General features: G+C 23.9%; 5 protein-coding genes across 6 annotated transcripts; 1 reads left to right on the top strand and 4 right to left on the bottom strand.

Moving 5' to 3' along the window:
- The first annotated feature begins 451 nt into the window (after positions 1-451).
- Positions 452-12832, top strand: LOC122859632 (toll-like receptor 3). Its single transcript, XM_044163314.1, has 4 exons — positions 452-1109; positions 2158-2343; positions 2605-2744; positions 12818-12832. Exons 1-4 carry the CDS (start codon positions 452-454, stop codon positions 12830-12832), a joined length of 999 nt encoding a protein of 332 aa, XP_044019249.1.
- A 375-nt stretch (positions 12833-13207) lies between these two features.
- Positions 13208-17180, bottom strand: LOC122859633 (paired amphipathic helix protein Sin3a-like). Its single transcript, XM_044163315.1, has 5 exons — positions 17169-17180; positions 15507-16298; positions 15073-15427; positions 13720-13895; positions 13208-13613 (listed from the first exon to the last, which is right to left on the bottom strand). Exons 1-5 carry the CDS (start codon positions 17178-17180, stop codon positions 13209-13211), a joined length of 1740 nt encoding a protein of 579 aa, XP_044019250.1. The 3' UTR covers position 13208.
- Positions 17181-17588: 408 nt separating this feature from the next.
- On the bottom strand, positions 17589-19353 carry LOC122859634 (paired amphipathic helix protein Sin3a-like). Its single transcript, XM_044163316.1, has 3 exons — positions 19207-19353; positions 18568-18795; positions 17589-18434 (listed from the first exon to the last, which is right to left on the bottom strand). Exons 2-3 carry the CDS (start codon positions 18655-18657, stop codon positions 17589-17591), a joined length of 936 nt encoding a protein of 311 aa, XP_044019251.1. The 5' UTR covers positions 18658-18795; positions 19207-19353.
- Positions 19354-20038: 685 nt separating this feature from the next.
- LOC122859635 (paired amphipathic helix protein Sin3a-like) lies at positions 20039-21704 on the bottom strand. The gene is made up of 3 exons (XM_044163317.1): positions 21699-21704; positions 20232-21167; positions 20039-20150 (listed from the first exon to the last, which is right to left on the bottom strand). The coding sequence occupies exons 1-3, from the start codon at positions 21702-21704 to the stop codon at positions 20094-20096; spliced, it is 999 nt and encodes a 332-aa protein (XP_044019252.1). The 3' UTR covers positions 20039-20093.
- Positions 21705-22473: 769 nt separating this feature from the next.
- LOC122858630 (paired amphipathic helix protein Sin3a-like) lies at positions 22474-24632 on the bottom strand. 2 transcript variants are annotated; one of them, XM_044161618.1, is made up of 3 exons: positions 24526-24632; positions 23747-23847; positions 22474-23538 (listed from the first exon to the last, which is right to left on the bottom strand). In XM_044161618.1, exons 2-3 carry the CDS (start codon positions 23747-23749, stop codon positions 22564-22566), a joined length of 978 nt encoding a protein of 325 aa, XP_044017553.1. In that variant the 5' UTR covers positions 23750-23847; positions 24526-24632; the 3' UTR covers positions 22474-22563. The 2 variants fall into 2 exon arrangements, with proteins under 2 accessions (XP_044017553.1, XP_044017552.1); XM_044161617.1 differs by lacking the exon at positions 24526-24632 and adding an exon at positions 23950-24133.
- Positions 24633-24736: the final 104 nt, after the last annotated feature.

Consider the following 24736-nt stretch of genomic DNA (forward strand, 5'->3'; position numbering starts at 1 on the left):
TGAAAAAATGAAAAACGATTAGTGTAAAATAAGACTTCAGAACTGATAAGTGAATATTATAAATTTAAAAAAAATGAAAAACAATTTATCATTTTTATTATTTGTAATCGTTTTATGTTTTAAAGATTTTGTGGAATCTGAGGATATTAATTGCGAGATTAAAGAAAGTGTCAAGGTTTGTAAATTTCAATATATCCTGATTTCAGTTGAATCCAATGATGATTATACCACAATATCAGACGATAATATTTCATTAATTATGCCGCGGGCATTCACCGCAACGAAAACAAAAAACGTAGTATTAAACTTTGTGAAGGGACTATTAACAATTGTACCAGAATCTTTTAAAGGCTTGGAGGAAATAGCAATTCTAGATCTTTCTTCCGAAAAAAGTACAATAACTTTGGATAATGACACTTTTATATGCACGCCAAAACTTGAAGCTTTAACAATGACTCTCAATGAGGCTACAACAACGCTGTCAAATAAATTCGAAACACTTGAAGAACTGAAGAAACTAATAATCCTTGGAGGCCAATTGGAGATCATCAAGAATGACACATTTACCAGTGCCAATAATAAACTAAGACACGTTCAAATATCATCGTGTTCAATATTTTTTATTGAACCAAAGACTTTTGCTAATTTGACAGATCTTTGGTATTTAGATTTGTCAAATAATTCATTAATGAGAATAGCACCTGGTACGTTTGATGGCCTTTCTAATCTTGAAGTATTAAAGTTACAAAAAAATAATATTTACAAAATTAAAGAATCAACACTAAATGATTTGGTTAATCTCTATAGATTTGATATATGTGACAATGATCTTACAGAAATATCCAATGAAATATTTTATAATACAAAAATTGAATATCTATATTTACGAAATAATAGATTAAAAATTATTCAAAAAGAATTATTCAATTATACAAATTCAACATTGATTAAAGAAATTGATTTACAAAACAACTATATTGATCGCATTGAGAAGGGTGCTTTTGCAGGATTAAATTTAGATGTTCTCGATTTGGCTAAAAATAAACTTCAAGTTATTACGAACGGAATATTTCAAGGTTGCTTAGGTATATTGGAGCTTAATATTTCAGGTAACGAAATTTCAAAAATTTCTAAAAATGCTTTCAAGGATTGCAATATCGGGAAGATGATTATATCCCATAATCAGTTGAAACATGCAGACAAGGATAAAATTCATTGGGGACTATCTTCATCAACTAAAATCGAACGGAAATAATAATTTAACTATATATATATCTGTAATATAATTTTTCTTTTTTGATTGTAAAAAAATTTAAAAATAACACAACCTTGGACTTTAAATGTAAAAAAATATAAATAAACTGGCTATTCAATAATATTTTTATTAGTGTATATTTTTTATCTTTATTATTACAAATTAATTTTTTAAAACATCATGATAAAATTTATGATTTAAAATGTTTTATTGCGTTAACTTTTATTTTGAATATATAAATCAAAATAATATTCATATACAAAACAGGAAATTTTTTGGTTTAATATTTAGCAATAAAAAAATATATAAACTTTTGGCTATATAAATTTTAAACTTTATATATTTATTTTCCGGATTCCTACACGTGTAAAAAACAACATTAAAAAACAAAAAACCTTGAATATGAAAATATTTAAAAAAAAAAATATTTAGCAATGAAATAGCCAAAACAAATTGGCTTTGATTTTATGTGATAATTTATATTAATAATTTTATGAAATATACAATATAAAATAATTTTTGTAATTATTTAAAAAATTCAATTTTACTACTTTTTATTATATGAAGGTTTAAATTTTGCCTTTTGTTAAAATTCATAAAAGTTATATCAACTGCAAAACAACATTCTTGCATTATCATTGTGTGTTATCATTGTTTTATGATATTTTTATTACCCCGTTTTTTTCGATATATAAGTAGCTGAACAAAACAATAAAAGATTAGTGTAAAATAAGACTTCAGAATTGATAACTGAATATTAAATTTAAAAAAAATGAAAAACCATTTATCGTTTTTATTTTTTGTAATAATAATTTGTTTGAAAGTTTTTGTGGCATCTAATGATTATTGTGAGAAACAAGAAAATGTCAAAATTTGTAAATTTCAAAATATTCTGATATCAGTTAAATTAGGAGAATACGATACCACAATATCAGATGAAAGTATTTCATGGATTATACCATATGCTTTCAAGGAAACAAGAACAAAAACCCTAAGTTTAAACTTTGCAAAGGGACTATTAACTATTGAACCAGAATGTTTTAAAGGCTTGGAGCAAATAACAACTCTAGATCTTTCATCTGAAAAAAGTACAATAATTTTGAATAATGATACTTTTTTATACACTCCAAAACTTCAAACTTTAGTGTTCACTCTCAATGAAGCTACAACAACGCTGTCGAATAAATTTGAAACACTTAAAAATCTAATAGATCTAGTAATTCTTGGAGGTCACTTGGAGATCCTAAAGAATGACACATTTACCAGTGCCAATGAAAAACTAAATTCTCTTAAAATATCATCTTGTTCAATTTTTTCAATTGAACCAAAGACTTTTGCAAAATTGACAGAGCTCGGTAATTTAGATTTGTCAAATAATTCATTGATGAGAATAACACCTGGTACATTTGATGGTCTTTCTAAACTTGAAACATTGAACTTAGAAAACAATAATATTTACAAAATTAAAGAAGCAACACTAAATGAATTGGTTAGTCTCTATGACTTTGATATACACGACAATGATCTTACAGATATGTCTAATGATACATTTTATAATACAAAAAGTCAAAATCTATATTTACAAAATAATAGATTAAAAATTATTCGAAAAGAATTATTCAATTATACAAATTCAAAATTGATTCAACGAATTTATTTACAAAACAACTATATTGATCGCATTGACGAGGGTGCTTTTGCAGGATTGCAACTATATTTTCTTGACATATCTAATAATAAACTCAAAGTTATTCAACCAAAAATGTTCAAAGGTTGCTCGACAATAGACAAGCTCGATATTTCAGGCAACAATATTTCGAAAATTGTTAAAAATACTTTCAAGGATATCGATATTGGAAGAATCATTATATCCCGTAATGATCAATTGGAACGTCCAGACAATTTTGAATTTTATTGGGGACTGTCTTCATCAACTAAGATCGAATGGAAATAATAATTTAACTATATACATATATCCATAATATAATTTTTCTTTTTTTGATTGTAAAAAAATTTAAAATAACACAACCTTGAACTTTGAATGTAAAAAAAAAAATTAAAATAAATAAATAAATATAAACTGGCTATTATTGTTTTATAATATTTTTATTGCCCCGTTTTTTTTAGTATATAAGTAGTTAACTGCCTCTATAATGTAAAATTATATAGTTTTTGTAAAATTAAAATTTATATTATTAATTGAAAATTTTATACTAATAATTATTATAATAGTTGAAAAATTTTTTAAATAAAAAAAATCTAGAAATATTATTTACAAAATATTTTTGTGTTAAATTGATAATATACAAAAGAAAATATGTTTTTTTCTTTTTTTATAATATTTAGCAATGAAAAAATATATATTCTTTTGGCTATATACAAATTTATATAAATGTTTATATGTATTTATTTTATTATTTTCCGAATTCCTACACGTGTAAAAAAAAAATTAAAGAATAAACAATACCTTGAATTGAAAATATTTTTAAAAAACATATAGTTTGATGAAAAAAGAAAAATTATTTAGCAATTAAATAGCCAAAACAAATTGACTTCGATTGCATTTGATAATTTATGTTATTGATATGATAATAATATTTTTGTTTTACTACTTTTTATTATTTCAAGATTTAAATTTTGTCTTTCATTAAAAGTCATAAAAAATATATCGACTGCAAAACAACATTCTTGCATTATCATTGTGTGTTATCATTGTTTTATGATATTTTGATTGCCCCGTTTTCTTTTAGTATATAAGTAGCTGAAAAAAAAATAAAAATTAGTGTAAAAAAAAACTTTGAAACTGATATTTAAATATTAAATTTAAAAAAAATGAAAAATTATTTATCGTTTTTATTTTTTGTAATAATAATTTGTTCGAAAGTTTTTGTGCAATCTAATGGTGATTGTGAGGAACAAGAAAATGTGAAAACTTGTAAATTTCATTATATCCTGATATCTGTTGAAGCCAAAGAATACAATACCACAATATCAGACGAAAGTATTTCATTAATTATGCCATGGGCATTCAACGGAACAACAGCAATAAACGTAACATTAAATTTTGCAAAGGGACCATTAAAAATTGGACCAGAATCTTTTACAGGCTTGGAGGAAATAAAAATTCTAGATCTTTCCTCCAAAAAAAGTAAAATAATTTTGAATGATGACACTTTTTTATACACGCCAAAACTTGAAATTTTGAAGATGACTCTCAATGAAGCTACAACAACGTTGTCGAATAAATTTGAAACACTTAAAGAACTAATAGATCTAATAATTCTTGGAGGCCATTTGGAGATCATCAAGAATGACACATTTACCAGTGCCAATAATAAACTAAAAGACCTTCAAATATCATCGTGTTCAATTTTTTTTATTGAACCAAAGACTTTCGTAAATTTGACAAATCTTTGGTGTTTAGATTTGTCAAACAATTCATTGATGAGAATAGCACCTGGTACATTTGATGGTCTTTCTAATCTTGAAATATTAAACTTACAAAAAAATAATATTTACAAAATTAATGAAGCAACACTAAATGGATTAGTTAGTCTGTTGTACTTTGATATTTATGACAATGATCTTACAGAAATATCCAATGAAACATTTTATAATACAAAAATTCAATATTTATTCTTACAAAATAATAGAATAAAAACTATTCAAAAAGAATTATTCAATTATCCAAATTCAAAATTTATTACAAACGTATATTTCCAAAACAACTATATTGATCACATTGAGAAGAGTTCTTTTGCAGGATTAAATTTAGATGTTCTTCGTTTATCTAAAAATAAACTCCAAGTTATTACGAAAGGAATATTTCAAAATTGCTCGGGTATAAAAGAGCTTGATCTTTCAGAAAACAATATTTCGAAAATTGTTAAAAATGCTTTCACGAATTGCAACATCTCGAAAATTGTTTTACCTAGTAATGACTTGGAACGTCCAGAAGACTATGATGTTTATTGGGGACTATCTTCATCAACTACAATCGCATGGAATTATATTATCTATATATAATATAATTTTAGTTATAATAAAATTTTTAAAAAATTATAATATCAAGTTTAACTCTTAATGTAAAAAAAAAAAAAAAATATATTCAATAAATAAAATGGCTATTAAATTACATATATCATTTTTTAAGTGTACATTTTATTTTTTTATGACAAAAAGAAAAAAAAAAAAAACAATAAAGAAGCATATGACCTAATTTTAAATATATTCTATTGTAATAAACAACTATTTTTTTTTGTTTAATATTTAGCAATGAAATGGCTATATAAATTTTAAACTTTATGTATTTATTTTATTATTTTCTGGATTCCTACACGTGTAAATAAATTACACGTATAATTTTTGATAAACTATAAGAGAATAATAATTTTAAAGTTGTGTCAATTTAATCATTTAAATAATTGATTGTTCGATAGTAAAATTAAAATTTATATTATTAATTAAAAATTTTATACTAATTATTATTATAATAGTTGACAAATTTTTTTAAATAACAAAAAGCTAGAATTATTATTTACAAAATATTTTTGTGGTAAATTGATAATATACAGAAAAAATATTTTTTCTTTTTTTAAAAAATATTTAGCAATGAAAAAATATAGATTCTTTTGGCTATAAAAAATTTATATAAATGTTTATATGTATTTATTTTATTATTTTCCGAATTCCTACACGTGGAAAAAAAAATAGAAAACAAAGTAATCATCACATCAACCGAGTATTATTATTAATATATATACTGCACTTCTAGTTACGTATATTGTTTTATGATATTTTTATTGTCCAGTTTTTTCAGTATATAAGTAGTTGAAAAAAAAAAAAAAACGATTAGTGTAAAATAAAATTTCAGAACTGAATTGAATATTGAATTTAAAAAAAAATGAAAAACAATTTATCATTTTTATCATTTGTAATCGTTTTATGTTTTAAAGATTTTGTGGAATCTGAGGATATTAATTGCGAGATTAAAGAAAGTGTCAAGGTTTGTAAATTTAAACATATCCTGATTTCAGTTAAATCCAATGATGATTACACCACAATATCAGATGATAATATTTCGTTAATTATGCCGAGGGCATTCACCGCAACAAAAACAATAAACGTAGTATTAAACTTTGCGAAAGGACCATTAAAAATTGAACCAGAATCTTTTAAAGGCTTGGAGAAAACAGCAGGTCTGGATCTTTCTTCCAAAAAAAGCACAATAACTTTGAATGATGACACTTTTTTATACACGCCAAAACTTGAAGTTTTAACGATGACTCTCAATGAAGCTACAACAACACTGTCGAATAAATTTAAAACACTTAAAGAATTGAAACAATTAATGATTTTTGGAGGCCATTTGGATATCATCAAGAATGACACATTTACCAGTGCCAATGATCAACTACTATACCTTCAAATATCATCTTGTTCAATTTTTTTTATTGAACCAAAGACTTTTGTGAATTTGACAAATCTTCAGTCTTTAGATTTGTCAAATAATTCATTAATGGGAATAGCACCTGGTACATTTGATGGTCTTTCTAATCTTACAATATTAAACTTACAAAAAAATAATATTTACAAAATTAAAGAAGCAACACTAAATGAATTGGTTAGTCTCTATTACTTTGATATACGTGACAATGATCTTACAGAAATATCCAAAGAGACATTTTATAATACAAAAATTGAACGTCTATTTTTACAAAATAATAGATTAAAAATTATTCAAAAAGAATTATTCAATTATACAAACTCAAAACTGATTAAAGAAATTGATTTACATAACAACTATATTGATTACATTGACAAGGGAGTTTTTGCAGAATTAAATTTGGATGTTCTCCGCTTATCTAAAAATAAACTTGGAGGTATTACGAAAGAAATGGAGGTATTTCAAGGTTGCTTAGGTATAAAAAAGCTCGATCTTTCAGGAAACAATATTTCAAAAATTTTAAAAAATACTTTCAAAGATTGCAACATCTCAAAAATTGTTTTACCCCTTAATGAGTTGGAAGTTTAAACGACTATGATGTTTATTGGGGACTCTCTACATCAACTAAAATCAAATGGAATTATATTTGATATTTATATAATATTATGTAGATTATAACAAAATCACGAAATATTATAATGTTGGTCTCTTAATAATGTAAAAAAAAAAAACATTAAGGAAACATGACCTAATTTTGAATATAATTTTTTAATTTTTATTTTCAATATAGAAACAATTTTGTGAAAAATCAACTGGAATAGAAATATTTTTTTTTGGTTGATATTTAGCAATGAAATGGCTATATAAACTTTAAACTATTTATATATTTATTTTATTAGTTTCCGGATTCCTACACGTTTAAAAAATTACACGTATAATTTTTTCATAAATTATTATGAAAATTCAAAGTTGTAATTGAAATTAAACACGTTAAATAATTCAATTAATTGTTCAATAGTAACAGTAAAATTTATATTAATTATAATAGTTAAATAATTTTTTATTAATCAAAGAAACTAGAAATATTATTTACAAAATATTTTTGTGGTAAATTAATAATAGGTATACGAAAGAAAATATAATTTTTTTTTTATAATATTTAGCAATAAAAAATTATATATTCTTTTGGCTATATATACCAATAAATAACTTATATAAATGTTTATGTATTTATTTTATTATTTTCCGAATTCCTACACGTGTAAAAAAAAAATTAAAGAATAAACAATACCTTGAATTGAAAATATTTTTGAAAAAATAAAAATTATATTTAGCAATTAAATAGCCAAAACAAATTGACTTTGATTCCGTTTGACAATTTATATTATTGATATTATCTCAAGGTATAAACTTTGCCTTTCGTTAGAATTGTGGTAAATTGATAATTTTTGTTTGGATTTCAAAGGTCATTTTGATGTTTTTATTTTCAAATGAAAATTTATAGAAATAATTTATGATCATATATATGTATATATAATAATTTATATTTATTTGAATAAAAAAAAAAAATTCAATTTTACTACTTTTTATTATCTCAAGGTTTAAATTTTGCCTTGCGTTAAAATTCATAAAAATTATATTGACTGCAAAACAACATTCTTGCATATGGATATGTGTTATCAATGTTTAATGATATTTTTATTGTCCAGTTTTTTCAGTATATAAGTAGTTGAAAAAATAAAAAATGATTAGTGTAAAAAACAATTTCAGAACTGATAGTTGAATATTGAATCTTAAAAAAATGAAAAAAAATTTATTGTTTTTACTTTATGTAATATTTTGTTTGAAAGTTTTTGTGGAATCTAATGATGATCATTGTGAGGAACAGGGAAATGTCAAATTTTGTAAATTTCAATATATCCTGATATCTGTTGAAACAAATAAATCCAGTACAACAATAACAGACAAGAATATCTCATTAATTATGCCATGGGCTTTTAACGAAACAAGAACAACAATCCTAACATTAAACTTTGTGAAGGGACCATTAACAATTGGACCACAATCTTTTAACGGCTTGCAAAATATACAAATTCTAGATCTTTCATCCGATGAAAGTACAATCACTTTGAATGATGACACATTTTCAAACACGCCAAAACTTGAGGTTTTAACGATGACTCTTGATGAAGCTACAACAACGCTGTCGGATAAATTTCAAACACTTAAAGAATTGAGAAGACTAACGATTCTTGGAGGCCACTTGGAGATCATCAAGAATGACACATTTACCAGTGCCAATAATAAACTAATAGACCTTCAAATATCATCGTGTTCAATTTTTTTTATTGAACCAAAGACTTTTGCAAATTTGACAATTCTTGGGTCTTTAGATTTGTCAAATAATTCATTAATGAGAATAGCACCTGGTACATTTGATGGTCTTTCTAAACTTAGAATATTGAACTTACAAAAAAATAATATTTACAAAATTAAAGAAGCAACACTAGATGGATTAGTTAGTCTCTATAATTTTGATATAAGTGACAATGATCTTACAGAAATATCCAATGAAATATTTTATAATACAAAAATTCAATATCTACATTTCCAAAATAACAGATTAAAAATTATTCAAAAAGAATTATTCAATTATACAAATTCAAAATTCATTAAAGAAATTAATTTACAAAACAATTTTATTAATCACATTGAGAATGGTGCTTTTGCAGGATTAAATTTAGATGTTCTCGATTTAGCTAAAAACAAACTTCAAGTTATTACGAACGGAATATTTCAAGGTTGCTTAGGTATAATGGAGCTTAATCTTTCAGGTAACAAAATTTCAAAAATTTCTAAAAATGCCTTCAAGGATTGCAACATCTCGAAAATCGTATTATCCCGTAATCAGATGGAACGTCCAGCCAACGATAAAGTTTATTGGGGACTATCTTCATTGACTCACATCGAATGGAAATGATATTTTAATTATCCATAAAATAATTTATATTGTTTGATTGTAAAAGAATTTAAAAATAACACAACCTTGAACTTTAAATGTAAAAAAAAATATAAATAAACTGGCTATTCAATAATATTTTTATTAGTGTACATTATTTATCTTTATCGTTAGAAATAAATTCTTAATTTTTTCAACTTTTATTTTTAATATAGAAATAATTTTGTGGAAAATCAAGTAAAATAAAAATACTAAATACATCAATCGAGTATTAATATTAGCCAACAAAACGAAAATTAATATTTAGCAATAAAAAAATATATAAACTTTTGGCTATATAAGTTTTGAACTTTATATATTTATTTTTTATTTTCCGGATTCCTACACCTTTAAAAAATTACACGTATAATTTTTTATAAATTATTATAAAAATTTAAAGTTGTAATTGAAATTAAACACGTTAAATAATTCAATAAATTGTTCAATATAATAACAGTAGAATTTATATTAATTATAATAGTTGAATAGTTTTTTTTTAATCAAAAAAAGCTAGAAATATTATTTACAAAATATTTTTGTGGTAAACTGATAATTTTTGTTTGGATTTCAAAGGCCATTTTGGTGTTTTTATTTTCAAATGAAAATTTATAGAAATAAAAATACAGCCGAGTATAAATATTAATGCATAAAAATGAATATTTTTTTTTGTTTAATATTTAGCAATGAAATGGCTATATAAATTTTAAACTTTATATGTATTTATTTCATTATTTTCCGGATTCCTACACGTGTAAAAAAATTACACGTATAATTTTTGATAAACTATTATGAGAATAATTTAAAGTTGTGATTGAAATTAATCACGTGAAATAATTCAATTGATTGTACAATAGTAACAGTAAAATTTAGATTAATAATTGAAAATTTTATACTAATAATTATTATAATAATTGAAAAATTTTTTTAAATAAAAAAAAGTTAGAAATATTATTGATAATTTATTTTTGCGGTAAATTGATAATTTTAGTTTAGATTCAACAAATTAACAAATCAGCTGAATATTATTACATATATACAAAATAAATATTTTTTGTTTAAAATAATAATATTATTAGCAGTGAAAAAATATATAATCTTTTGGCTATACAAATAATTTATATAAATGTTTATGTATTTATTTTATTATTTTCCGGATTCCGGAATTTTATTTTTTAATTTTTTTTTTACACGTGTAGGCCTACACGTGTAAAAAAAAAAATTAAAAAATGAATAAAACCTTGAATTTGGAAATCTTTTAAAATGGCTTGATTCCATTTGATAATTTATATTAATGACATGAAATATACGTATATATATAAAATATTTTTTTGGTTTTTTTTCATTTATTAATTTTTGTATTTTTTAAAAAAATTCAATTTTCCTATGTTTTTTATTATCTCAAGGTTTAAATTTAGCCTTTAGTTAATTCATAAAAATTGTAACGACTGCAAAACAACATTCTTGCATATGTATTATCTATTGTTTTATGATATTTTTATTGCCCCGTTTTTTTAGTATATAAGTAACTGAAAAAAAAATAACGGTTAGTGTAAAAAAAAATTTCAGAAGTGATAATTGAATATTGAATCTTAAAAAAATGAAGAAAAATTTATTGTTTTTATTTTTTTTAATAATAATTTGTTTGAAAGTTTTCGTGGAATTTAATGGTGATTGTGAGGAACAAGAAAATGTAAAAATTTATAATCCTGATATCAGATGAGACAAATAAATTCAGAACCACAATATCAGACGAGAATATTTCATTAATTATGCCATGGGTATTAATAATAAAAATGATCTGGCTATTTAATAATATTTTTATTAGTGTACATTTTTTATTTATATTATTATAAATAAGGTTCTAAAAATGTCATATCATAAAATTTGTAATTTAAAATGTTTTATGCGTTAACTTTTATTTTAAATATAGGAATTCTTTTGTGAGAAATCAACTGAAATAAAAATGATAAACACATCAACCGAGTATTAAGATTAATATACAAAAAGAAATATTTTTTTTTGTTTAAAATTTAACAATGAACAATTATATATTCTTTTGGCTTTACAAATTTTATATTTTATGTATTTATTTTATTATTTTCCGGATTTCTACACGTGTAAAAAATTACACATATAATTTTTCCAGTATATAAATGGTTGAAAGAGAAAAAAAATGGTTAATGTAAAATAAAACTTTAGATTAACTGAATGAAATATTGAATTTAAAAAAAAAATGAAAAATAATTTATCGTTTTTATTTTTTGTAATAATATTTTGTTTGAAAGTTTTCGTGAAATCTTATGGTGATCATTGTGAGGAACAGGAAAATGTCAAAATTTGTAAATTTCATTATATCCTGATGTCAGTTAACTTCGACCAATACGATACCACAATATCAGAAAAGAATATTTCATTAATTATGCCAACATCTCGAAAATTGTTTTACCTAGTAATGACTTGGAACGTCCAGAAGACTATGATGTTTATTGGGGACTATCTTCATCAACTACAATCGCATGGAATTATATTATCTATATATAATATAATTTTAGTTATATGTAGCCCAAAAGACATTTTGTCAAAGGCATAATTTTAGATGAATAAATAAATAATTTTAAATAAATAAATAAATAATAAAATCGAAATATTATAATGTTGGTCTCTTAATGTAAAAAAAAAAAAAAAATAATATTCAAATAATAAAATGGCTATTAAATTATATACATCATTTTTTAAGTGTACAATTTATTTTTTTATGACAAAAAGAAAAAAAAAAAAAACAATAATGAAGCATGACCTAATTTTAAATATAATTTATTGTAATAAACAAGACTATTTTTTTTTCCATATCAAAGTACGCTAGACTACATCATGTGGCATCATTTAATTACTTTGTTGATTTTTTTTTTTTTTTTAAATTCACGATAAATAATATATGTTCATTTTTTTCGAATTTAAAAAATAAATTACAAATATAAAAAACTGTATCTAAATATAGTTTTTTTTTTATATCGCCACATTATCAGTTGAACAGTTTAATCTGGTTATTTAATTGAATTATTTCGAAATATTTATAAATTATATTTTTTTATTTTTAAATATTATTTAATATATACAGGTGATAAATGACTAATATATTTTTATCAACACTGATAAGCTTCAATTTACGATTTAAAATAAAATTTTCAATCAGTTTAAAAAAAAAACTTGGTGGAAGATAAAAAATAAACATTCAAAGTGAATAAGTATTTTATTATTTAGTAAAAATTAATATTTATTGACGAAATAATTGTGTAGATATTTATAGAATAACTTAGATTAAAAAATTTGAATAAATTATCAATTTGTTTTATTTGATTAATAAAAATGTCAAGTAAAAAATTGAAAACAATTTTTATTTTATTATACTCATCTGTAAAAGTGTCTGCATTAATTGAATTAAAACAATAAAAATGTATTTTATTATATAATTATTGAATTCAATTAATATTATCGATTTGTTGTTTAATTTATAGATAACTTTTCAGGAATACTTGATAAGTAGAATTTTGTCTATCAACTTGTACATCAATTTTATACTCTGGTGGCATAAATGCATTGAAACCATAAACTAAATCTGGATAGCCTTCAAACAAATGACTAACTCTTGTTATAACATCAGGTATGTCAATACTTCGACTTTTGGATTCTTTTATAACATCAAGAAAAGCTGCATATACTTGTGGTCGATCTTCAAATGTAAGCTTAATTTGATCAAGATATAACAATGCCTCTTCAACTCTGAAACGTTGAAATTGTGGTGGATGCTGTTGTTGTCGTTGATGTTGTTGTTGTTGTTGTTGTTGTTCATTACTAGCACTTAGACTTGAACTAGGTTCTGATGGATCTGCTGGATCTACTGACCAATAAGTAACCTAAAACAAAAATATTTTTATAATCAATATAATTAATTATATATAATCAAAATAAATGAATTTTTTAAATACAACTTAATTAATAGATAATTAATTATTTATTTACTTTAAACTCTCCGTCGTTTATGTTAACTGTCTTACTATATCCATCAAGTCGTGGTGTTTCGTCTTCACTATAGTCCATTTTATCCTGAATTTTTGTCAATGGTAATTGTCTTACAGTTGAATTTGAATAAACTCTACTTCCAATTTCACTGATAGCTGTAGTGATTATGGTATACTCTGGATATAATAAAAATGTAAAATTATCTGAAATGAATAAAAAGAAAACAATACATTAATTATTTATTATTTTATAAGCAATAGCTGAATAATAATCAATTGAAATTCTATAAGTTGTTCAATGTGTTTTTTTTTTATTTTTTATTTTTATTCAAGAGAATTTCATATTCTTAACCTCAATGCCAAGACAACAATGACAACAAAATTTATACGTTTTTCACAGTTTTTCATATGTACCTACACTTTCTTGTTTATTAAATAAAATAAATATATAAATTTCAAATATATTTTTGGTGAAAAAAAAAAAAAAATAATATAAAATTAAATAAATAATTGAGTTTTGTACCTGATGATGTTGATGATAACAATAACCAATTGACAATAAATTTTATTTTAACCTTCTCGTGTCAAATTACATAGCAAATTCAAGAGCAAGGACGAAACCGAGTGAAACCAAGTGAAACCAAGTGTCCACCTGAGAACGCTGGCCAAATACTACCTTAAGAGGGCGACATTTTTAAATGTAGAGAAAAGAAAATTGAGCACTAGAAGAAAAAATAGAAAATAAGAGAAGCAAAAAATATTTATTAATTTATTTATAAATAATTAAAAATAATATTATTTCATTTAAAACTTGTAGTCAATGACTACTAAAATTTAATTATTTTTATCAACACTGAGCTTTAACATACAAATCAAGTTTAAAGAAAAAAAATTGACAAAAAATAAACATTCCAAGTGAATATTTAAAAAATAATTGTGTAGATATTAAAAAATTAAAATAAACCATCAATGTGTTTTTTTTTTTATTTAATTTATCAAACAATAAAACAAAATGAATCATTGTTTATCACCTGTTATGTTTAACAAAATAATAAAATTCAATGACATTAATTAAATTAAAACGAAATACATTTATTTATTATACAATTATTAAATCAAATTATTTTATATTGTTAATTACTTTTTCAATTTCCAAATGGCTTTTAAATTATATATGATAAGCAGAATCTTGTTCATTAACTTGTACATCTATTCTATAATCTAGTAGTAAAAATGATATTTCATTTTAAGATAAAAATTGTCCAAATTCAGCAAGAAGATCTTCTTCATTTTCAAAAACTTTAGCAACTTTAGTATATATTTTTAGCTTCACTTAATTTTAAATCAAATGTACTGGGATGTGTACCAATACCACCACCATCTTTAAAAGCTGTATAATCTTTTTCATATGTATGAAGAATTTCCAAGAATTGTTTGTACTTATCTGGTTGTCCTTGAAATCTATTTTTAATTTTGTCAATATAATTAATAGCATGATTAATTTCAACTGGTTGATGGTGTGATGTTCCAGTATTTGATGATGCATCAGCTTGTGCTTGAGCTGATGCAACATGTGAATTATTAAATGATGGTAATGGCCCAGCTGATGGTGGTGATGCAATTGTACGATGATCTCTTTCACGTTCTAAATTATCTGATGGAATATGGTGATCATTTGCGGTCACTTTGTTACTCTGAAACATAGCAGACTAGAAACAAATAGATTTATTAACAACTATTAGATATTTATAATAAAAAAAATTTTGGGTAAAAAGAATTAAAACTCACCAGGCTATTTGAGCTATTTGTTGCATCAGGTAAAAATTGTCCAAATTCAGCAAGAAGATCTTCTTGATTTTCAAAAAGTTTAGCAACTTGTGCATATACTTTAGCGTCAGTTAATTTTAAACCAGATGCATTAGCAACTGTAGGAACACCACCACTGGCAACAGCACCATCATTTTTAAGAACTCTTCGTTCTTTTTGATATGTATGAAGAATTTCCAAGAATCGTTTGTACTTATCTGGTTGTCCTTGAAATCTATTTTTAATTTTATTAACATAATCAATAGCATGCTTAAATGCTCCAGTATTTGATGATGCACCAGCTTGTGCTTGTGAATTATTAAATGATGGTAATGACCCAGCGTATAATGGATGAATAGATAGTGGCATTGATTGTTGATTTGATGGTGATTCAACTGTACAATGTGTATGTATCGACTCTTCACTCATTTGCATAATTATTGATACTTGATGAGTATGATCTTGTTCATCAGCTTGAACTTCAATTTTATAACCTGGTGGTAAACATGTATTAAAACCAACAATAAATTCTGGATGGTCTTTGAACAAATTACTAACTTTTGTTATAACACTAGATGTACTAATACTTTGTGATCTTAATTCTTTCAGAATCTGAATGAAACTATTGAATATTTGGGGTTGATCACTAAATTCAAGCTTAACTTGATCAAGATATGACAATGCATCTTCAACTTCTGAACGTTGAAATTGTTGTTGTTGTTCTTGTTGATTACTGGCCTCCGGATTTGAGCTAGTTACTTCATTTACCTGAACCTGAATTAAAAATATTTATATTATTATTTTTATAATCAAGACAAAAAAATATCGAGTTGAAATTTATTTAAAATATCGTGTTAACAATATAATTAGTCAACAAAATAAAAAAAAATAAAAAAAAGCTGAAGAGACAAAATGTTTATTTACGACTTTTTACTGAATCGAAATAATTCATTGACGTAAATTTATTTTTTAAATACAAGTTAATTAATAATTTACCATTTTTGTTGATGGGCCTGATATTATTTGGTAGTGGTGTTTTGCTTTGTTTTTTTTTTCAATGTTAATTGTCTCAGAGCTTAATTCGAATCAACCGTATAATTTCAATTTCCAATTGCCATATATCTATTACTCAATAATCGATTAATAATAATATATTACTCTGGGTAAAATTATAATGTAAAGTTATCTGAAATAAATAAAAAGAAAACAACTACATTAATTATTTATTATTTAATCAACAATGGCATGATAATAATCAATTAAAATTCTATAATTTATTACATGTGTTTTTTTTTTTTTTATTTTCATTCAAGAGAGAATTTTACGTTCCTATAACCTCAGTGCGGAGCAACAACATTGCCTTGTTTACACTTGTTTATTAAAAAAATATATACATAGATTCCAAATGAGTATATATGTTTTTGGTAAAAAGAAAAAAAATAATAAAATTAAATAAATAATTAAGTTCTTTACCTGATAATGTTAATGATGGCAATAACCAATTGATAATGAATTTTATTTTAACCTTCCAGTGACAAATTATAGTTGAATATTGAAAACATGTTGGGCTCGAGTCAGCTCAAGTGCTCAAGATCAAGGGGGGAAACCAAGGGTCCAAGAAACGCTGGCCGAATGTTACCTTACATCGGTATACATCTCGACAAAAGAAAATTGAGCACTAAGAAAAAAATAGAATGCAAAAATAGAGTGAAGCAAAAAAATATTTATTAATTTATTTATAAATATTAAAAAATTGAAATAAACTATCAATGTGTTTTTTTTTTAAATTAATTTTATTGAATATTAGAACAAAATGAATCAATGTTTATCGTCTGTTGATCAGAGCAATTTTATATTAATTTTAATACAATAATAAAGTTCGATAACATTTATTAGATTTAAACAAAATACATTTATTTATTATATAATTATCAACTCAAATTATTTTATATTATTAATTATTTTTTTTATCTCTAAATGGCTTTTAAATTATATTTGATAAGCAGAATCTTGTTCATTAACTTGTACATATCTATTAGTAAAAATGATATTTCATAATATTTATTATAAATGATGTAGAAAAAAACCAGGATCAGGTAAAAATTTTAGAAAATCAGCAAGAAGATCTTCTTGATTTTCGAAAAGTTTAGCAACTTTAGTATATATTTCAGCTTCACTCAATTTTGAACCAGATGCACTAGGTGCAGCTGTACCAATACCACTAACATGATCACCAGCATCTTTAAGAGCTTTTTGTTCTTGTTGATATGTATGAAGAATATCGAAGAAGCATTTGTACTTATCTAGTTGTCCTTGAAATGTATTTTTAATTTTATTAACATAATTAATAGCATCATCAAATTCAACTGGTTGATTTTGTGATGTTCCAGCATTAGATGATGCACCAGCTTGTGCTTGATTAACAGCTGCTTGTGCTTGAGCTGAATTATTAAATGATGGTAAAGGCCCAGCTGATGATGGATGAACAGATGGTGGTTGATTTGGTGGTGATGCAATTGGTGGTGAACCAGCATCAACTGTACAATGTGTTGATTGTTCACTTGGTATACTGACTGATACTTGATAAGCATAACCCTGTTCATTAGTTTGTACTTCAATTTTATAACCTGGTGGTAAAAATGTATTAAAACCAACAATCAATTCTGGATGGCCTTTAAACAAATAGCTAACTCTTGTTATAACACCAGGTGTATCGATACTTTGTGATTTAAATTCTTTCATAATATCAAGAAAAGCATCATATACTTGTGGTTGATCACTAAATTTAAGCTTAACTTGATCAAGATATAGCAATGCATCTTCAACTTTTAAACGTTGAAATTGTTGTTGTTCTTCTTGTTGATTACTGGCATCCGGATTTGAGCTAGTTACTCTCATATTTACCTGGGCCTGAATTAAAAATTTGTTTATTTTACAAAATATGTTTATTTACAACATTTTAATGAATCAAAATATAAATTAATAATCTATATTAATTTATTAAATACGAGTTAATTAATAATTAATCAATTTATTTATTTACCAGTTCTGTTGATGGGTCTGATATTATTTCATAAGTTACGTTGTGTGATTGTGTTCTTTTGTTTCTAGTGAAGTATATTTTACTTGGCATTTTTTTAAATGTCAATTATCTCAGAGTTTGATTTGGAAATGTCTTTCCAATTTTAGTGATAGCTCTTGCACTAAATAATGTGTATTTTATTATCAAGTTATAATAGTATACTCTGGGTAAATATAAATCTAAAATTATCTGAAACAAATATATAAACAAAACAATACATTAATTATTTATTATTTAAACAACAATGTCACAATTGTTTTTTTTATTATTTATATTTTGTTGTGTTGTCTGTTCAAACAGTTGGAGGATTAAATGATAAATATTCCCTAATGATGTTAGACGTTTTTTTTTTTTTTTTTTTTTTATTAAAAAAGAATTTTACATTCTTAACCAAGACGACAACAACAACAACATTCATGTTTTTTATACCTACATTTCCTCAATTTTATATATAAAAAAAATATAAACACAATTAGGTATAAAATATAAACAATTATCAATAATTATTTATTAAATAAAATAAACATATTAATGCCAAATATATTTTTATTAAAAAGAAAAAAAAAATAATAAAATTAAATAAATAATTGAGTTTTGTACCTGCTGATGTTGATGATGACAATAACCTATTGATAATGAATTTTATTTTAACCTTCTATAATAAATAACAGTTGAATTTTGGAAAAATTTTTTAAGCTCAACGTCAATATCAAGGACGAAACCAAGAGCAACCAAGAGTCCACCTGAGTCCACAACACAATAGTGGAAACCAGTGGATGGGAAACGCTGGCCAAATCTTACCTGAAGAGGGCCTGTTTACATCTCAAAAAGAGAAAATTGAGCACTAAGAGAAAAAAATAAAAAATAAAAGAGAGAAGCAAAAAAATATTTATAAATATTTATAAATAATTAAAAATAATATTATTTCATTTAAAACTTGTAGTCAATGACTAATAAAATTTAATTATTTTTATCAACACTGAGCTTCAACAGACAAATCAAGTTTAAAGAAAAAAAGTTGACAAAAAATAAACATTCCAAGTGAATATTTAAAAAATAATAATTATTGTGTAGATATTAAAAAATTAAAATAAACCATCAATGTGTTTTTTTTTTTTCATTAAATTTATTAAACATTAAAAAAAAATGAATCATTGTTATCACCTGTTAAAATTTATCAGAACATTTGGATATTAAATTTAACATAATGAAAATAGTCAATAAAATTGATTAAATTTAAACGAAATACATTAATTTATTATATAATTATTAAATCAAATTATTTTATATTATTAATTAATTTTTTAATTTCCAAATGGCTTTCAAATTATGATCTTAATTGATGAACAGAATCTCGTTCATTAACTTGTACATCTATTCTAAAAATCTATAGTAAGAATAATAATTCATAATATTTATTATAAATGATGTTGAAAAAATAAATTAAAACCAGAATCAGGTAGAAATCATCATGATTTTCAAAAAGTTTAGCAACTGCCTGCGTGATCACTCGCTGGCACTTTGTTACTCTGAAACATAGCAGACTAGAAAAAATTAGATTAATTAACAACTATTATATATTTATAATGAAAAAAAAATTTCGAGGAAAAAGAATTAAAACTCACCAGGCTATTTGAGCTATTTGTTGCCTCAGGTAAAAATTGTCCAAATTCAGCAAGAAGATCTTCTTGATTTTCAAAAAGTTCAGCAACTTGTGCATATACTTCAGCCTCAGTTAATTTTGAGCCAGATGCATTAGCAGCTGTAGGAATACCACCAACTCCACAACTCATACTGGCACCAGCAACATCTTTAACAGATCTTTGTTCTTTTTGATATGTATAGAGAATTTCTAGGAATCTTTTATACTTATCTGGTTGTCCTCGAAATCTATATTTAATTTTACTAACATAATTAATAGCATGATTAAATTCAACTGGTTCATTTAGTGATGTATCAGCTTGTGCTTGATTCAGAGATTGATTAACAGCTGCTTGTGCTTGAGCTGATGTAACATGTGAATTATTAAATGACGGTAATGGCTCAGTTGATGATGAATTAATATTCGTATTATTTTCATTAAGGCTTGGTATACTATTTGCCCTTACATAACGTATATTACCATCACTTGACATTATTCGAATAACAGATGGTACTTTTGGTTGTTGATTTGGTGGTGAACCAACATCAACTGTACCATGTGATAATAATGATGTATGTGATGGTTGTTCATTTAATAATATATTTATTGATACTTGATGAGCATGACCTTGTTCATCAGAATGTACTTCAATTTTATAATCTGGTGGTAAAAATGGATTAAAACCATCAATTAATTCTGGATGGCTTTTAAACAAATAACTAACTCTTGTTATAACACTAGGTGTATCAATACTTTGTGATTTAAATTCTTTCATAATATCAAGGAAATCATTGTATACTTGTGGTTGATCATTAAATTTAAGCTTAACTTGATCAAGATATGACAATGCATCTTCAACTTTTAAACGTTGATTACCAGCATTCGAACTTGAGCTAGGTGCTGTTGTATTTAAACCAACCTGAAGCAAAAATATTTATATTATTTTTTATAATGAAAACAAAAAATATCAAGTCGAAATTTATTTAAATCACCATGTAAACAATATAAATAAATTTATCAAAAAAATAAAAAAAAAATTGATAATAGACAAAATGTTTATTTACGATTTTTTCAATACAAGCTAATTAATAATTAATTGATTATTTATTTACCATTTTTATTGATTGAGCCTAGTATTGTTTCATCAGTTACATGTGGTCGTGGTGTTTTGTTTGTACTCAAGTATTTTCTACTTGGTATTTCTTTCAATGTTAATTGTCTCAGCTGTATAATTTTAATTTCACTGATAGCTCTTTTACTCAATAATGTGTGTTTTTATTATCAAGTAATAATGGTATAATCTGAATAAAACTAAAATGTTAATAAAATAATTTTTATCTGAAACAAATAAAAAGAAAACAATACATTAATTATTTATTATTTAAACAACAATTCCATAATGTTTTCACACGTCTTTTTTTTTTATTTAAGAAAATTTCACGTTCTTAACCTCCATTCCAAGACAACAATAACAACAACAACATTTACCTTTTTTCATACCTAGATTTTCTCAAATTTATTTATGAAAAAAATATATTAAAAAAATTAATTGATGAATGATTGAGTTTTTACCTGATAATGTTGATGATGACAATAACTAATTGATGATTAATTTTATTTTAAGCTTCTCGTGACGAATTACAATTGTATTGTGGAAAAAATTTTCGAGCTCATGTGAGGTCAAGATCAAGGACGAAACCAAGTGTCTGGAAACACTGGCTAAATCTTACCTGAAGAGGGCGAGAGGGTACACCTGTTTGAAAATTGAGCACTGAGAGAAAAAATAAAAAAGAAAAGCAAAAACATATTTATTCATTTTTAATCATAAATAATTAAAAATGATATTATTTGTGGTCAATGACTAATATTATTTTATCAACTTTTATCAACACTGATAAGCTTCAGTTTTTTAGAAAAACTTGACAAAAGATTAAAAATAAATATTCCAAGTAAATATCTTAATTACTATTTAGAAGATAATTGTGTAGATATTAAAAAATTAAAATAAACTATCAATGTGTTTTTTTTTTTCTTTATTAAATTTATCAAACATTAAAACAAAATGAATCATTGTTTATCACCTGTCAGAATTTATATAAATTTTAACAAAATGATAAAATTCAATGACATTAATTAAATTTAAACGAAATACATTTATTTATTATATAATTATCAAATCAAATTATTTTATATTATTAATTAGTTTTTTAATTTCCAGATGGCTTTTAAATTATATTTGATAAGCAGAATCTTGTTCATTAACTTGTACATCTATTCTATAATCTAGTAGTAAAAATGATATTTCATAATATTTATTATAAATGATGTCGCAAAAATGAATTAACACCAGAAACAGGTAAAAATCTTCCAAATTCTGCAAGAAGATCTTCATGATTTTCAAAAAGTTTAGCAACTTCAGCATATACTCCAGCCTCAGTTAATTTCGAGCCAGATGCATTAGCAGCTGTAGGAATACCACCACAGCTCATACTGGCACCAGCAACATTTTTAACAGATCTTTGTTCTTTTTGATATGTATGAAGAATTTCCAAGAATCGTTTGTACTTATCTGGTTGTCCTTGAAATCTATTTTTAATTTTATTAACATAATTAATAGCATGATTAAATTCAACTGGTTCATTTAGTGATGTACCAGCTTGTGCTTGATTCAGAGATTGATTAACAGCTGCTTGTGCTTGAGCTGATGTAACATGTGAATTATTAAATGATGGTAATGACCCAGCTGATGATGGATGAACATTCATATTATTTCTATTCATGCTGCTTGATATATTATTTGACATTGAATGATGAATATTACCATCACTTGACATTATTTGCATAACAGATGATGATTGTGGTTGTTGATTTGATGGTGATGCAGCTGTACAATATGATAATAATGATGTATGTGTTGATTGTTCACTTGGTATACTGACTGATACTTGATAAGCATGACCCTGTTCATTAGCTTGTACTTCAATTTTATAACCTGGTGGTAAAAATGTATTAAAACCAACAATTAACTCTGGATGGCCTTTAAACAAATGACTAACTCTTGTTATAACACCAGGTGTATCAATACTTTGTGATTTAAATTCTTTCATAATATCAAGAAAATCATTGTATACTTGTGGTTGATAAATAAATTTAAGCTTAACTTGATCAAGATATGACAATGCATCTTCAACTTTTAAACGTTGAAATTGTTGTTGATGCTGTTGTTGTTGTTGTTGTTGATTACTAGCATTTATTAGAGTTGAGCTATTTGCTCTTGTATTTAACTGAACCTGAAGCAAAAATATATGTATTATTATTTTTATAATCAAGACCAAAAAATATCAAATTGAAATTTATTTAAAATATTATGTAAACAATATAATTCAACTTATCAACAAAATAAAAAAAAAATTAAAAAAAAAATTAATAATAGACAAAATGTAATAATTAATTTTTTAAAATACAAGTTAATTAATAATTAATAAATTTTTGATTTACCATTTTTTGTTGATGATTTTTTGATCTGTACTCAAGTGTATATTCTAATTGTCTTTCAGTTTGATTCGAATAAACTCCACTTTATCTGTTTTTATCTGAATCTGAAATAAATATAAACAAAACAATGCATTAATTATTATTTGTTATTTAAACAACAATGTCACAGCAATAATCAATTGAAATTCTATTAGTTGATGATTTACAATTGCTATTTTTATAATTTATTTTGTTGGGTTGTCTGATCCAACAGCTGGAGGATTTAATGATATAAATCTTCCCTGATGATGTTGATATGTGTAATTACATGTGTTTTTCTGGAGGTTAGGACCACAAACACAACAATAACATTTACGTTTTCATACCGACATTTTCTTAATTTTATTTATAAAAAAAATAGAAAAAACAATTATTAAATTAATAAACAATATTAGTAAATTTACAAAATCACTATTCAATAAATTTAATATTTTTATTGAATATTTTCAATTTTAATATTTATATTTACTCTGATCAGCTGATTTCATATTTTCATTTTTTCCTCGCGTGTTTTTTTTTTTTTTTTTATACTGCTACAAAACAGACCAAAATTTAATCAAGAAATTTATCAATAAAATATTTTTAAACACGTGTAAACAAATCATCTTTTAAATATACGATAAACAATTATTATCAATAATTATTTTATTTTTTAAATAAAAAAAATAAATAAATTCCAAATATATATTTTTGGTGAAAAGAAAAAAAAATAATAAAATTAAATAAATAATTGAGTTGTTTACCTGATGATGTTGATGATGAAAATAACCAATAGATAATTAATTTTATTTTAACCTTCTCGTGACGAATTACAGTTTAATTTTGGAAAAAAATTTGAGCTCAACTCAGCTCAAAGTCACGATCAAGGACGAAACCACGTGTGAACACTTGTAAATACTGGCTATTGGCTAAATTCTATCTGGAAGGGGACAACAGAATTTACCTCTGTTTACA

This window comes from Aphidius gifuensis, linkage group LG6, assembly GCF_014905175.1.
Source record: "Aphidius gifuensis isolate YNYX2018 linkage group LG6, ASM1490517v1, whole genome shotgun sequence".
In the NCBI taxonomy this organism is placed as follows: domain Eukaryota; kingdom Metazoa; phylum Arthropoda; class Insecta; order Hymenoptera; family Braconidae; genus Aphidius; species Aphidius gifuensis.